The sequence below is a fragment of the Ambystoma mexicanum genome, chromosome 7p, assembly GCF_040938575.1.
Source record: "Ambystoma mexicanum isolate Mex_15411 chromosome 7p, UKY_AmexF1_1, whole genome shotgun sequence".
Lineage (NCBI taxonomy): Eukaryota > Metazoa > Chordata > Amphibia > Caudata > Ambystomatidae > Ambystoma > Ambystoma mexicanum.
In genome coordinates, this window is record NC_090939.1 from 770,498,897 (window position 1) to 770,514,436 (window position 15,540).

Here is a 15,540-nt window from a genome sequence, read left to right on the forward strand (position 1 = left end):
TGACTACCCCCAACCCCTTGTCTGCATGCAGGGCTGAATCCTAAAGATCCCAGTAACTCATGGCCCATTCCTAACTCGAATTTTATTTTGAAAATTCTGGACAAAATTGCAACAAACAAATTACAAAAGCATGTGGAAGATCGAAAGCTATTACATGAACAACAATCTGGCTTCTGGGCTTACCATAGTACAGAATCTGGCATGTTAGACCTTCATGCTAGACCTGGTAGACAAAGGTAAAACAGGTATTCTCATGTTACTGGACCTCAGCACTGCCTTGGACCTGGTGGACCACCAGCTTCAGGAGGCACTGGATACAATAGCAGGTTGCTCTCCTGAAGCATTGGCCTGGTTATCATCTTTTCTGAAAGACCGGAGTGCTAGAGTACACTGGGGTGACACATTTTCCAAGGCGGCCTCTATCATTTTCGGAGAACCTCAGGGAGCAAGCCAGGCGCCCTTACTGTTCAATCTTTATATGAGAAGCCTCTGCAAGCTCTTAGAACACATCAGCATGTTCTTTACGAATTACTCTGATGATACCCAGCTTATTTTTTAACTCAAGTGTGATTATACCACCGACAGTGCAAAAATAGTAGAGGTATATCATATTATAGATAATTGGATGCACCATCATTGGATCTGCTTAAATAACACAAAAACTGAACAGATGATCTTTGGAACACCCCAGGCTAGATCAAAGCTGGGGATGGAATATAAGACCTTTTCCATCAAAGAGGCTAGCATCCCGGTGATGCCACACATTAAAACTCTCGGAATGATGGTTGAAGCATCAGTGGGCTCTGAAGTACAGGTTAACTACCTGCAAAAAAACAATGCCTACTGATTGCGCCTCTATCAATGAAGTAAACACTGCGACCATTGCAAGGGCAATCATATTGTCATGCCTTGACTATGGTAATGCCCTATTATTGGGACCTACGAAGAGGGACAAGTGCCAAGTTATGGAAAACAATGCAGTGCGCATAGTCAAGGGCATTAAAAATAGAGATCATGTATCAACACGGAGAAGATCCCTATACTGGCTAAGAGTGGAGGACTCAGTTAACTTTAAAGCTATGATGATGATGATTCGTAGATGCTTATACGGAGAGGCCCGGAGCTACTTCAAAAAACAATTCTCTTTTTACACACCTCAAAGATGCCTAAGATCAGCTGACAAGAGCACTTTGAACATACCCAGCATAAATTGGGCACTTGGGCGAGGAAAGTCTTTCCTGGTCAAGGCAGCACAATATTGGAACACATTGCCAATGGTTTTATGGCAAGAAGTGAACTATCAGAAGTTCAGGAAATCGCAGAAAACCTTCCAATAATTTGTGTAGACTTCCGCTATCTTTCGTCTGAGTCTTAATCCACTAACAGAGATTTTGTGAATTTGATCCGTCTTGGTTTCCCCGCGCTCTGATGCCTGCGGGCTTTCGGCGCGTTATAAGTAGGCACATAACATGCTAGGTGGGATGCAACAATACAAACCTTCAATTTCCACTTCTGCATTTAAGCAGGGCTAATTCAGTTTAATACCAAAGTTTGGTTTGGAGGTAGGTTTATGGTTGTTATAAGAGCAAAGAGTAACGTTCTGATCAGCTCTTTGTAGAGGTTGGAAATGCAAAACTACAATGGGATATCTGGGATGATCCAGGCAATGACATTTCAATAAAGCAACTAGGGGTGTCCCTCTTCATTGAACATATTCAAGTCTTGATGGTGGAATTGCAGACCCCCGCCCCTATGATGGTTAATTAATAAAATGGAGTCTTCATGCTGTCACAATATATTATGAAGCCCAAGCACTTTCCCTTGCAAATGAATGAGGTGCACAATAAAACTGCCTTTTATTTTTAAGGAGGTCTCCAACCCATCTTGCAACCAACCTCCACCAGCACCCCTCGTCACAAGAGAACAGGAACCAAGCCGGTGTGTGTCAATCAATATTTTTATTAATTGCTGATTTAATGGAACATGTAATAAACAGTTACAATGGCCACCAGGGGGCAGCAACAGAAACTTCAGGGTATTCTTGGTCAAGTGGCACACTAGGACAACTCAAACATGTCTGGCACCTGAATTTACTTTACTGATTTCATCACTACAATCAACAGTTCAAAACACTGTGTACGTGAATGCAACCCAAAGGAAAGTGCATGCACACACAAAAGATTCTGGAGTCCCAGCAACCCTCACCACCTCTAGACCTCCATAGGCATGTCAGCTTGGGATGGAAGGCAGTGGCAAGGATTGGGAACACCAGGTTAAAATCAGATTTAAAATTGGGTTTTCAGAAACACTAGGGAACAGCAATGAATGGGACAATGTTTTTCTGCACTATGTAAGATGGGGTTTTTCAACTTCTATGGGACAGCACACAAGGTACTTTGGTGTGGCTTGCTTTTAGGACAACTGGGGCTTCAGAACAGACAACACACAATAGGAAACTCCATTTTAGTACATGCAACACATAAAGGATTTACAATTGCATTCCCTTTTTTTTTATCAGAACATCGTAGGGGAAGAGGGATGGACTAGGAGAAATGGTTTTAGACAGGTTAAGTGAAATTTCCAGGAAAACAAAAATGCAAATGACACGCTTTAAGCAATGGGGAACTCGCAGTAGGAAACTCAGTTTTTCAATTAAAATGATAGAGGCACATAACAGGTAGGCTCTGGGCAAAGGGATTACTCCCAATAATAAACTTGGTTGGGGTTTAAAATGACAGATGCAAATAGGAATTTGTTTTGAAAAACTCCTTTTTAAACACACTCGTTTTTAGGGCACAGTGCATTTAATTATTTGGGGAAACACTTTAAGACTATCACTCACAAGACAATGGGAAGAGGGAGTTGGCTTTGAATTCTAACTCTCTCGATCCTGTGAAATAATGTGGGAATTATTTGATTTACTGAAACAAAATAGACTAGGGATCTACACAAGCAACTGGAGATTCTTCAATGGGAAATAACAAAAATAGACAGGCAGACAAAGGACTTTCAATGGGAACAATTACTCCAATGCACAGACAAGTGAAATAATTTTCAATGGGGAAAATGACTGAATTAGGCACACAAATAAGGGATTTTCAATGGGGGTTTATCTACAGCAATGCTAAAGAATATAAGGCTTATTTAATCTATTGCTGGGGATTTATATACTTACAAGGGAAGGGCTTGATGGACACCAAGGGGCACCAGGGTCTCATTGCAGGGATAATCGAGGGGTCTGTCAAGGTCTCTCTCTGTCCTCCAAAAAGTTCCACTCCAGCGCCTGGCTTAACTCTGAGATTTATGTCTTTCTCTGCAAATGATGGTTCCAGATATGTTTAGCTGCACACCTCGGATTTGGTAGGGAGAGTCCTCAATTGAGGCGGACTGACCTATTTATAAGGCAAATGACATCACGTATGTGTCATCTTTCTCGCAACATTGATGGGGAAAGTAGGAGGGTAGAGCTTCTAAATATCCTACCGGGTAGGATGGAGAAAAGTTGTTGGAGGGAAAGGGATAATGTGTTCCAACCCTCCATTTCCCACTTCCACTCCCTGAAGACCCCTCGCCCAGATGATCCTCGCCCACTAGTCCACCCCCAGGAAATGGATCCAGTTGCGATTTCTGTGCCCTGGCCACCTAAAAGACCGATCTCCAGGGACCAATGGGTGAGACACCTTTGGGTTTCTCATGGCGCTATAGAAATGCATTGTAACATAACATAATGGTCACTAAGAAAAGTGCAGATTTCTGAGAAGTTGTTGGAAAGGGAAGGTTAAAGTCGCCTGAGAGAAAAGGTGATGTTTAGTGGAAAGAGAATCAAGGAGTTGCCCAATATCATCAAAGAATGTTCAGTGGTACCAGTAGATGGAGATGATGTGAACTGAGTAAGGCAGAGCAATAGTAGAGATGTTGAATTCAAAAGAGGGAGGAGAGGACATGGCATTGAGGTGGGAAGAGAGTGGGTGTCCGGCACCTCCGCCTCTGCCAGTCAGTTGAGGCGAGTGAATGAAGGATAGTATGGCATCGTGTAGGGCCGCAATACTGTTTGTGTCAGATGGAGAAATCTAGGTTTCAGTGATGGCAAGAAGGTCTCGGAGGAGAGTTGGGGTGAATGTCAGTGATAAAGGAACCTTTGTTGTATACAAACTGAGAATTCCAGAGTGCAATGCTCCGTTGATGAGATAAGGAAGAGTATATAAATTGAGTCTCAGAAGAAGAGAGGTGAGGTGGATAGATGTTAGAGGAGGGATGGTTGGCTTGTCAGCTTTTTGTTGGAAGGAAGTGGAACAGAGATGGTGTAGTGGGAGTTTCGAGTTGTGAGATTTATAATGGGAATAGAAAAGGAGGACGGTTTTAGAGGGATTTCATTATAGGAGATTAGCACAGTGTGAAGACAGAGTACAGCAACTGGAAATCTAGTGGTACTCACAGGTGCAGGTGTATACTGTTAAGATGGATTTCTGAACTCTGACCTGCAGGCAGACGTTTAGGAGGCCACCCTCAGTTTAGGTATACCGGGGAACCTTCTGGACAAGCCAGACCAATCTAGGTAGCTTGGCAGGTGGTCAAGACTTAAGTCTCAGGAGGGGTGAGAGTGAACAGAAGCCCACCGTGAGCACACACAGCAATGAACCACCAAGTGTTTATGAATAATATCTATACAATTATTGTTGGCCGGACTAATAGAGTAACTTTAGTAATGCAAACATCCTTATACTATACAAAATATATATATTATGTTGACTAATGCAATTCAGTGATTAAAATACAGCCACAACCTGGAAAGAGAGAGTTGGATTAGCAGATTAATAGCAGTAGGCAATTCTTCAGAGTCATTCCCTAACTTTCAAATTCAGCCCTAAGAAGACTGGAGCCTTGTGCTCAACAGTACAGTTGTGCATAAAAAAACACACTATTGCACACTTCAAGCAAGAAGTGGGTCTTCGCAGGAGGGCTGTAGCAAGTCAGGAAGGGGCTTGAGGCGATGAAGCATTGGTTCCCACTATTTCAGTAGGCCCTTCCCTTGGCAACAAAGCAGTGTTCAAATGGCGAGAATAGCTAGGGAGCGCAGGCTAACCCAGCCAAGTTGGAATACCTTTTAAGGGATATTTGTGTGTAAAAGTGACTGGTTGTGCCAGGGGGTCACTAGTAAGTGATGGAAGTACTCGCTGACCAATTGCACAGTCTGGACCAAACTTTGCCAGTTTAGTCAAAGGCGCTAGTAGGATCACGTCCTGCAGTTTTGCCGTGTTCTGGCTCTGAGTGGCTGTGGGGGAGAACAATTGTCTGTGACGGGACAATTGCCTTTCCTCAGCTTACGAAAGAAGTATTAAGAAAATTCCAGTGCAGCAGGCCTCAGGGCACAGGAGAGCAGAACAGCAAGCGATCTTCAGTGACCGTCACCAACAAGTAGTGACGCAATATTCACAGGTGCAGCCTGTGTTACATACTCCTACTTTGTGACCCAGAGAGCTAGGCCTTCGTAATTAGGTGGGAGAATGCACTTGACCACAAGCAAACAATGTTTTTGGTTTGCACTCAAGACAGCGGTGGTTCTGCAGAATACCCTCAGGTAGAGCTGGACAGTTGACTGGATGGCCCAGGAAAACTTCTAAGCAGGAGGCGCAGAGCGTAGTTGTCCCCACTGCTCCAAATGGGCAAAGCTCCTTGGCAGGCCTTCTGCATTGAAGAAGAAAACGGGGGTCCAGCAGAAGGTGAAGGGTGCCAAAACCTTCCAAAGCACCTCCAGCAGTTTTGCAAGTCCATTTCTTCATGCAGGAGAGTTGGCTCTTTCTGTAGTTCGGTGAGAACTCGGGTGATCAACCTGCAATGGATGCAGAACCCCTTCTCTTATCCAAGATTAGCTTCATGCCAAAATCGAGGATTTCCAATCGAAGATCTGCTCTCTTGCAGACATCCCAGTCGTGGTCCAATCATGGTCTCGGTCATTCAGGCACTCCAGACATCCTGGCACATTATAAAAAGTAACTGCTGCCACCAGTTCGTACCAGCCACACCCCCAGTTCATCCCAGCCACACTCGTACAATCACCAAAAATTCCTTCGAGGGTGTCTAGGGCCATAAAACAAAAAAGGACCGTCCCCGTTCCTGCCCCCTCCACACTCAAAATAAATCATCCTGGGATCTGTTTGAGCTACTTTTTCAAGCTCTACCATCACTTAGTGCCCGCCAGTGTTTTTTCAAAGCAGTCTTCTGAGAGTTAATGACTTAACTGAACCTATAAACCCACTAATGGTGTAATAAAAATCTTAAAGTATAGCACTATGTCTGTCCTTCACTGAAGTCCTGTTAAAAACAAGCCTTTGCAGAGCCAACCGTGTTTTGCCTTGTTTCTAAGTATGGGGCATTTGCCAAGCACTGTGTCCAGGCATGATCTTTCAGCTGCTACCAATCACACCAGTGCCCCTGAAGTTTTTCCTATGCCTACACAAAAGGCAGAACTGTTTGCATTGCCAATTCTTGTTTTATTAATTTAAACCTACCAGCTCTGAAGCTAGTATTTTTCTACCAACCTTCTGTAATGTATTCTCTGTGAACCGACTCCAGTACCTTGTTCCTAATAACTATTGAGGACTGCAACCATACCTATTTACCCGTAGGAGGTTGCTAAATCAAGTACCAGTGAATTGGGTAATACACCCTTATTTTACTGTTCTTATAAACCGGAGGAATCTGGCATGAAGCTATATATATAACTGTTAATATACCACAGGTCTGAACCTGGTGCTTCACATTCTATTCTGTTGTCCATCGACTTAGTTAAAAACCAACTTAATTGTTTTCTCCATGTCTCTTCTTATTCTGCACTCTTCACAGTAGCTTAGATTTGCACTTCACTGGATTGGTGGGTCCATGCTCACTCAGTCGAGGCTGGGGTGAAAGCAGGGCTTCACTGCTCGTGTCTGCAAAAAACTGAACACTTTGCACAGAATGGATTGAAAGTGTAAGCAGGAAAAGGTAACGTCTGGACATCTGCTAACTTTCCCATTTATTGCCATGACCCTGTGCCCATCAGAAAGAGTCAGTAACCACCTAATCTTTCCCTCCTTCAAATGGGGTAACTTTGAAAGGAGTGTGGTTTCGGAAGAGGTCCTTTTGTAGCAATGCCCCCGAACAAGCTACTGGACATTTCTTGAGGCCTGTATCTTTATGGGGAATGACTACAGTGGTAAGGGAGGCTTGATCGCTCTAGGACTGAAGCGTAGCATTTGTGGGAGTTGTTCCCGCCATGTCTGCCCTGCTATACTTGGGCTGCAAGACTATTAGGATGTAGATCACAGGAGGGATCAATCCAGACCAGTCCATTTTGTATGGAGTTAGATCAGCCAATTGAGAACAGCCTAGAACATGCCAGTTTGGATCATGAACTGTTCAAATTGGTTTTTCTACTTTGTTGCCGTTTAAAGTGGGGATTCACTGACTTCCTGGCTCGTATTCGAATTGTTGGAGTCTGATATCTTCATGAGTCGTACTAGTGATGCAGCAGTGCTGGCAGGGGCTGTTCTTAGCAAACCATCTGCAGAGAAACTTCATAAGGCACTTGTAAATCCATTATATAATGTACAAAGGTGTAAATAAAAGTGGCGTAGTTCAAAATATCTGCCATGAAGGATTAGTGAGAAAGAATATTGGCGTGTGCATTAAGATTTCAGCACTGCTTGAATTAAGACTTGTCTGCTAAGCCATTTAATGCAGCATAGCTTATCAGAAAATAAGCTACCTCTGACAATTTTACCCTTAACACATCCCCAGCTTTCCATAAATTGAAAAGATAACCTTGTGTATTTGGCTCTTGCATGCTAAAGAGTTCATGGTTTTTGTTGTCTTGTGTGTGAGGCGGCTCACACTTTAACAGTGATGAGCATTTCGTTTGCAGGATTATCATGTTTTGGTTTAATGAAAATGTATTTTTTTTATTTTTTTGTCTTTCTTTCTAGGTAACTGCTCTGCACCAGCGCTGCACTGGAAGCATCAGAAAACTGTGGCTGCCATCGCCATGAAACCAAACCTGAAGCAATGGAAGCAACTCATGCTGTGTGGGATTTTAGCCTGGGGGTTGCTCTTCCTGGTTATCTTCATTTATTTTACCGACAGTAGCACGGTCGAACCAGTTCCCAGTTCGTTTTCTTATGTGGAGACCAAGAGGCTGCTGCCCTTGCAGGGTAAGCAGCGTGTCATCATGGGAGCAATGCACGATCCATCGGCCTTTGACAATGTAGACGACAATAATGGACTTCCGAATGGGGACCTTTTAGATTCTCTTAATCCAGATTTTGGAAGCCCCAACAAATGGACCGAGATAGAGGACCCCTTTGAAAGCGAAGATGAGTTTTTCCCTTCAAAAATTGGTCGAAAGTCAAAAAGATCATTCTTTCAACATGACCGAGACTATTTGTATGCTGCTGGACAGCCTCCAAAGCATGCCATGGCCAATGAGGGTGAAAGATTTCTCTCTTCCGAGGGGGACAATGGTAAGACCAACTTGGTGCAAGGTGCCAAGACACGTCCCAGAAAAATGAAGAAAAGACATGCCCAACGCAAGCGGGACTTGATGCTGGACGAATCTGACGATTGGGACGGCTTCTATACCTCGATGTCTAAGTCCTTTCTTCAGAAGCTTTGGAAGGGGAACGTCTCTTCCAAGATGCTAAACCCTCGCCTGCAGAAAGCGATGAAAGATTATCTGAGCACTAACAAGCATGGGGTCCGCTTCCGGGGCAAGCAAAATGCCAGGAAACTCTCAGCAAAGCAATTGTTCTGCAACCTCAAGGGGAAAGTCGACGTGAAAACTCTGGATGGAAAAGAGGCGCCTTTTTCTACCCTGGGATGGGAGAAGCATGTTCCGCGCATTCCATTGAATAAATTATATCCAAAAGGGTTTGGTACTTGTGCTGTGGTAATGTCTGCTGGTGCCATTCTGAATTCATCGCTTGGAGAAGAAATAGGTGAGTTAAAATACTCATGGGGTTGTAGTGGTTTGTACAGAAGTAAACTGCTCCAGTCACTTGGGCCTTACTTTAATCGTAAAGTATGACCATGTGCATGCCAAATGTGTGGAATCGGCCCAGAAGTTTGAAAATGTGAAGCATTTTAGGATGGGAGAAAAATTCAGTTTCTGCCTGATATAGGTTGGTTTGTTGATTCCCCTGTGTCGAAATTCTATATCTGCAACATTATGTAGCGGCGTTTATAACCCACAATGTGATTGGAAAATACTAATGCATGGATGTTGAAAGAAGGTGTCGCAGTTTATTACGCATTCACACTAAACTCTGGGAGTTCCTTTCCCCCGAATGAATGTGGCACACAATACTATTATTTGTTAAGGTTCACTTTAGTAAGGCCTCCAACCCGTCTCGCACCCAACCCCCAACAAATACCCGGTGCCACAATGGACTAGGAACCATGCCGGCATGTAGTAAGAATATAGATTTATTAATTAATTTAAACCATGTTTGACAAATAAACCAATGCTGTGGCAACAGAACACAAATCACTTCCGTAATGGAACCAACACAGAGATTACACTAAGATATGCAGTCACAATTATTTCTTTTCAGATCCTTCGCCAATGCAGAAAAAGACCAATTCAAAACACAGTGATTGCTGATTTGGTTATAATACTTTTCTCCTAGCAACTTCCCACCCGGCAAACATCAATTCGACTTGACCCCGCTGAATTAAAGGCAGTGGCAGAGATTGGGAACACAATGAGAACATCGTTTTAGGATTCTGATAAATGCACTCTTTGGAAAAAGGGATTCACAGGATTTTTTTTTATTTTTTTTAAGTTTGTTTTTTACTTCTGACCACAGATGCAATATGATGGAACAAAAAGCAAAGGGATTTTTTTGTTTTGTTGCCACACCGAGAAATATCAGGCAGGACCGTTGTGGTTTTGGTCAGAGCCCAATGGGAGCAAAGGGGCTATTTCATTTTGTACCTTGCACACTCACGTGGAAACAGGGTTCTTGCGTTCATTCTTTTGGCAGATCTTTGTCTATACCGGCTCAAAATGCACTGGGAAGAGCTTGTTAGTTTTGAATGTTAACAAAACACGTCCCATGTTTCTCGCAAGAGTTCAGCAGCAGGTTACCTCCCGGAATAAGTGGAAAAAGCCCAGCTCTGATGCAAACTGGTTTACTTTTAGGGAAAATGACATCACAAACTTGTCATGTTTCCCGCAAAAGGATTTGGTTGGTTTCTCTACCCGCCTCCCACCTTTGTGCTAATAACGGAGATGAGGGGTGTGAGTTAGGAAAGCTATGGGAGGAGAAAGCTTCATCATCCCAAACTGGCATGTTGGCTTGGCATGTTCAAAAATCTATCAACAAGACAAGTACCCTAATTTATCAAACCTTTACATGTATGGATATATTTTTAAGAACTATATTTCAAGGCAAATCGGATGGTGCTTATCTGAAGTTGGCACACCCTTCCTATGCAGCAATACATTTTTTCTTCATTTAGTCAGGAGCTATAGCAGTGAAAAATATGCCACTTCATAGTTCCCATGTCAATTTTGTTGTTGACTCTCACACCAACTTTCAAATCTCTCGGAATCAAGGGTAGACCCAAATCAAATTTCAATTAATAACTTTAGTTATGTTTATCACATCGTTTTAGCATGGTCCAAAGGGGTTCACTTTCACCTTTTAATAAAAGTCTGGAATGACAGTGGTGGCATACACGCTGCCACTTTTATGCAATAATATGTATTTCTCTATTAACTAAACTCCAGTTTTTTCTTTGTTTCATTTTCCCTTTAGCGTGTGATTTAGCCAGAAGCTGGCTCATGTTTATCTTCGCCTCTTCAATCATGGCCTTTAATGGCACTGGCTGCAACTTTAATGGACATGTTATGGGAATTGTGACTTCAAGTCACTTCTGCTGAAAGACCAGTGATGGCCTTATCTGTTTCCACCGCGGTTTAAATCTAGGCAGTGTATTTCTTTCTATATTGTTAAGCAATGGCCCTGATTAATGGTCGACAACCAGACCTCCCTCTCCAAGACCAACAGAGGAATGTCTAGAAGGTTATGTTTCATCTTTTAGGAGAAATTACCGGCTGCATGAAAAATTCTGCAAGCAATGGCTTTTATACTCTCAGAATACATTTTACATGATATTTATAAGGCACCTGGCCTTATATCCATGTGTAACGTACTTCTTTAATCTCACAGTTGCAAAAGTCATGACTATCACTTCTGGATTGTCCATATGTATAGGGCAGTTATATGAGAAAACCATGTTCAAAATCTGAGTCTAGTTAGCACTTCTCTTAGCATACCGTCATTTTGATGAGGAAAAAGGAAGATCTTTTATTTCTTATAATTTCAATGAGCTCAGTTTCACTTGAGATGACTGAAGCACAATCTGGTCATACATTGGAGATGATGTTCACACTCTCTGTCTCAAGTAAAAGTGCAGCTCTCCATGGATGCAGTAAAACTGCATTGTCAGCCACATGTCTTTCGTTTTCTTGCTGAAATGCATTGCACATATCTCCGCACTTTTGAGATTTAAGCCCACTTTCGTTCCTTTGCGATTTAGGCCTGCTTTTGGTTCAAAGGCCTCATGTCTGGCATCACCATTTCTGTGCTGGCCTTAAACTTATAGAACTTCCAAAAATTACACTGGCCTGTTTTATTCTGGCATTCAGGGGGCTATATTTCACCTCACAAAGGTTTGCGTTGAGCATCTTGCAGGCCATGGGATTCAAGTTTGTGTTGAGTTGTAACGTCCTTGCTGACTTGCAGGGCCAGCAGCACATACAGGACTGTGCAGTTCGCAGTTTCAGAAGTGCCACGGCAGTATGTCATTTTATCTAATCTAGATTTTGTTTTTTGCATTTTTGAAATCCATTTGGCGAGTTTATGCTGTATCCAGTTTTGAATTTTACAACGTAAAAAACGGATGCACCATTTTGGCCCCAACCAGTGTTATTCTTTTATTTATTTTTTGGCCCCAACCAGTGTTATTCTTTTATTTATTTTTTACATTTTGATCAGGTGCCCAAGGGCATCAGGGTGCTGTTGCAACCGGTTACACTGAATTGAGTTTGTGGTTGGCGGTCGGGAGGTCTTGATTAGGCAAAAGGTCAGGATTTTGCACTTTGTGGAAAGGCCACTAGGAGCTCTCTCTCAGTTCAGGTGGTGGGGAGTTCCATTGTTTGGCTGTGACTGAAGGGAAGCTTTAACCTGCTCCTCTTGCCATTTTTGTCTTAGGCATTTTTTTGACGGTTAGCATGGATTGTTCTTACTGATCTGATAGTGGTTGATCTTTCAATTTTCTGGTGTAACTATTCTGGATACATGTTGGAAAGGCATTTGTGCAAGATGGAAAGAGTTTTGAAAATGATCCTTTCCCTAATAGGTAGCCAATAGACTTTGCTCTGGTGTCTGAGATATGGTCTCTTTTTGGAAATATTCAGAGCTGCTCGGCGAGCATTGTTCCGGATGACTTGAAGTTTGTTTACATTGTGTTCTGATCTTCTGGCGAGAAGGACATTACAATAGTCCAGCCTTGCTCCAACGATTGCTCTTGATATGGTTAGTCAGCTTGCTGAGGAGAGGAAGTGTCTGGCTGCGTTGAGGAGTTTCAACGTGCATGTAGCAGGGGAGGCAATTGCATTCACTTGCTTGGTGAAAGAGAGGGTAGAATCCAAGTGTCTTTACTGATGTGGATATTGGTATCCATAGACCATCAATGAGGAAGGAAGTGAATTCCCCCTCAGAGTCTCGAGCAAGGTAGGCGAGCCCACTAGCAGAATCTGTTTTCTCATCATTCGGACATAAGTGATTAGTTGCCATTCAGGTTTGGACCGTGGAATATATTTTGTTCATAGTAAGGGAGTCTGTTCAGTGGGATCCAGTTAGGGGGAGGAGGATTTGGATGTTGTCAGCATAATTGGTGTAGGAGACACCCAGGGAGTCTAGGCAGTCGAACATGGGGCTTGGTAAAGATAGTGTACAAGGAGGAGGAGGCATGAGACCCTTGCAGGAATATGCAGGGTATGGGGAAGGTGGTGCGCAATTTGTGTCTGAGAAGACTCATGGATCTGTTGGTTAGGAAGGAATTGACCCATGATGTGGCTTCCGGTGAGAAGTTGGCAGTTGTGGTGAGATGGTGGCAAAGGGTATCCTGGTCTGCCAAGTGAAAGGCAGCCGATGGGTCCAGGAGAAGGTTGAGGGCTGGTTTGCCATCATCTTTAAAGGAGTCAGTTGCATTTCTAAATCACGCGGGACAATTATGTGCCATGTCGTTGTAGCCATTTTCATTGTAGTACTGTAACAAACAAAACCAGTGTAAAGTCAACATAAATCCCCCATGTCCACCCTCTGGCTCAGTCTAATTCAGTGACCCACCTGATCCCTTCACTGATGTGTGGGAGGGGTGCGGACTGAACTGGGTGACACTCCTCACAGGGGGTGACACCAGGGGTGCAGAGTATGCCTCCCCACCCTCCTAGTTAAGCCACTGCAGGTTGGCATGCTTCACCCAGTGACATAACCACCCTGGCACGTGACACGGACCGGGAGGCTTACTTCACTCGGCAGCATCGGCCCGACAGTGAAATGTTTTAACTTGCTAATGAAATGTAGCAAATGGGGTGAGCCAGTATGGCAGAGGCAGTGACTGAAGTGTTCATTCACCACCTCTGTGGTGCAGGCCGACACTTGCTGCTACATTTCATTGGCCGACTGGCATGTTTCACTGTTGTCCAGTGCCACTTAGTGAAGGAAACATCCCCACCTGGCCCATGACTGAGGGTCACGGGCCAGGCTGTGATGTTTCACTGTGTGACACCCGATCCAGTAACTCATGGCGTGACCCCATGAGTTACTTCACGAGGTGTCATCAACTGTATTGATGCAACTGCTTGAGGCTTCCTAGCTCACTGGTCCGCTCCGCCCCTGATGGTGACCCCTCTTGCTGATGCTCTCTCCGATCTGCTTCCTTGCAGTGCTCCCCATCCTTCATTCCACATTACTGACGCATTCCCACCTCCATGCCTGGGATCCTTCCAGCTCTCCTTTCTCCTGCAGAAAATATTTAGTACCTCATGATGTTCTGCTCAATGCTTGCCTCTGTGTACTAATTGTTCTAATCCCAGAAGTGGGGCAGAGGCTGTAACACCTTAGTCTTCCAGATGCCTTAATAAGGCCCTCCCTGTATTTGAGCCACTAACTTTGTTCTGTGCTGATATCAGGTGGTAACCACCCACCTCTCTCCCCAGTGTGGGTTTCTTAAATAATAATATTGATCACTTATATTGTGCAGCGCACAGGCTAAATTGCCCCTTATCTTGCTTGTCACCCATCATTAGTGATCAATGTGTCTCTAATAACAGGAAGGTGAAGCCCCAAAAGCAGCTCCAGGGTATACAGGATAATAACCAGTGACCAGGATATATCGGGGAACAATCTATCATCCACATAAGGTGCATATGGATAATTTTTTTTTTTCTCCATACTTTACGAACCCATATGCTTTAAATGTCATTGATGTGTCCTAAATAATATATATTAGACAGCCTGCGGTAGTGGCCGTGTAGTTATGATTAAGTTTCTAAACCCATAGTAAGAGCACATTTTGGGCAGCTTATATCCTGGACGAATCCTCAAAAATACTATATGGCCCGTTCAGGTGGATTTTGCAAGTTTGTTCAGGTTCTGTACAGGCGGTGCAAAGTTATAGGGGGTACCAATATGTGTGGTTTTTTCTCATCGACGCAAATGAAAAATTAATTTGCTCACACCTACAGCCCAAACCACTGGATTGATTTTCACAGAATTTGCACCAGGAACGATGTAAATCTGTCCAGTAGTTTTATTTGATATAACAACCAAAAGGTAGGTAAAAAAAATGAGTGAAATCTGGGTTCTGTCCATGGATGGTCTGCGAACGGGCGTCCGATTCCTCTAGAGGATGGGGTGACGTCTGCAGACATCAGACGCACCCGCTGATTGGTCAATAATAAATGTGATGTGCATCTTATTTTAAATGCCCGCCATGTTGTATCCTCAGACAGTTGCGGCTGACCGCGGACATTGCAGGGGGGAAAAGTTTAGAAAAACACATTTTGGGTTATTTGGCGGTGGAATGAGGGGCCGAGAAGGGTGTGGAAGTGGGGGAAAAAAGATGATCTGGAGCTGTTTCTATTGGTGGAGAAGGGTCGGGCAGGTGTTGTAGCAGTCCACGGACACTGCGGTAGTTAACGGATAGCGCTGTGAACGGACAGCTTGGGAAACACATTTACAGTTATTTGATGAGTGATAGAGCATTTTAAAATGGTAGGGGAGTGGAATAAAGATGATCTGGAGCTGTTTCTATAGGTTATATTAGTTGACAGTGTATGGTACGTACTTGTTATATAGTTAATTGAATTGGGGTGTTGTGGCCACTGGCCATGGCTACCACAGTAGTACTAAATGAATAGAAATTATAGGTAATGTAGTGGGAGTATAAAGTGTTTATAATATGGTGAAATCATATAATTGTACTGTCATA

The 15,540-nt window shown here is 43.5% G+C and overlaps 1 protein-coding gene across 5 annotated transcripts in view; it reads left to right on the top strand.

Moving 5' to 3' along the window:
• Positions 1 to 15,540, top strand: part of ST6GAL2 (ST6 beta-galactoside alpha-2,6-sialyltransferase 2) — a 156,357-nt gene that overhangs the window by 6,232 nt on the left and 134,585 nt on the right. For all 5 annotated transcript variants that reach the window (XM_069636893.1, XM_069636894.1, XM_069636892.1 and 2 more), the window contains exon 2: positions 7,965 to 8,972. In XM_069636893.1, coding sequence (XP_069492994.1) covers positions 8,024 to 8,972 — 949 coding nt within the window. In that variant the 5' untranslated portion in view covers positions 7,965 to 8,023. The remainder of the gene's footprint in view (positions 1 to 7,964; positions 8,973 to 15,540) is intronic.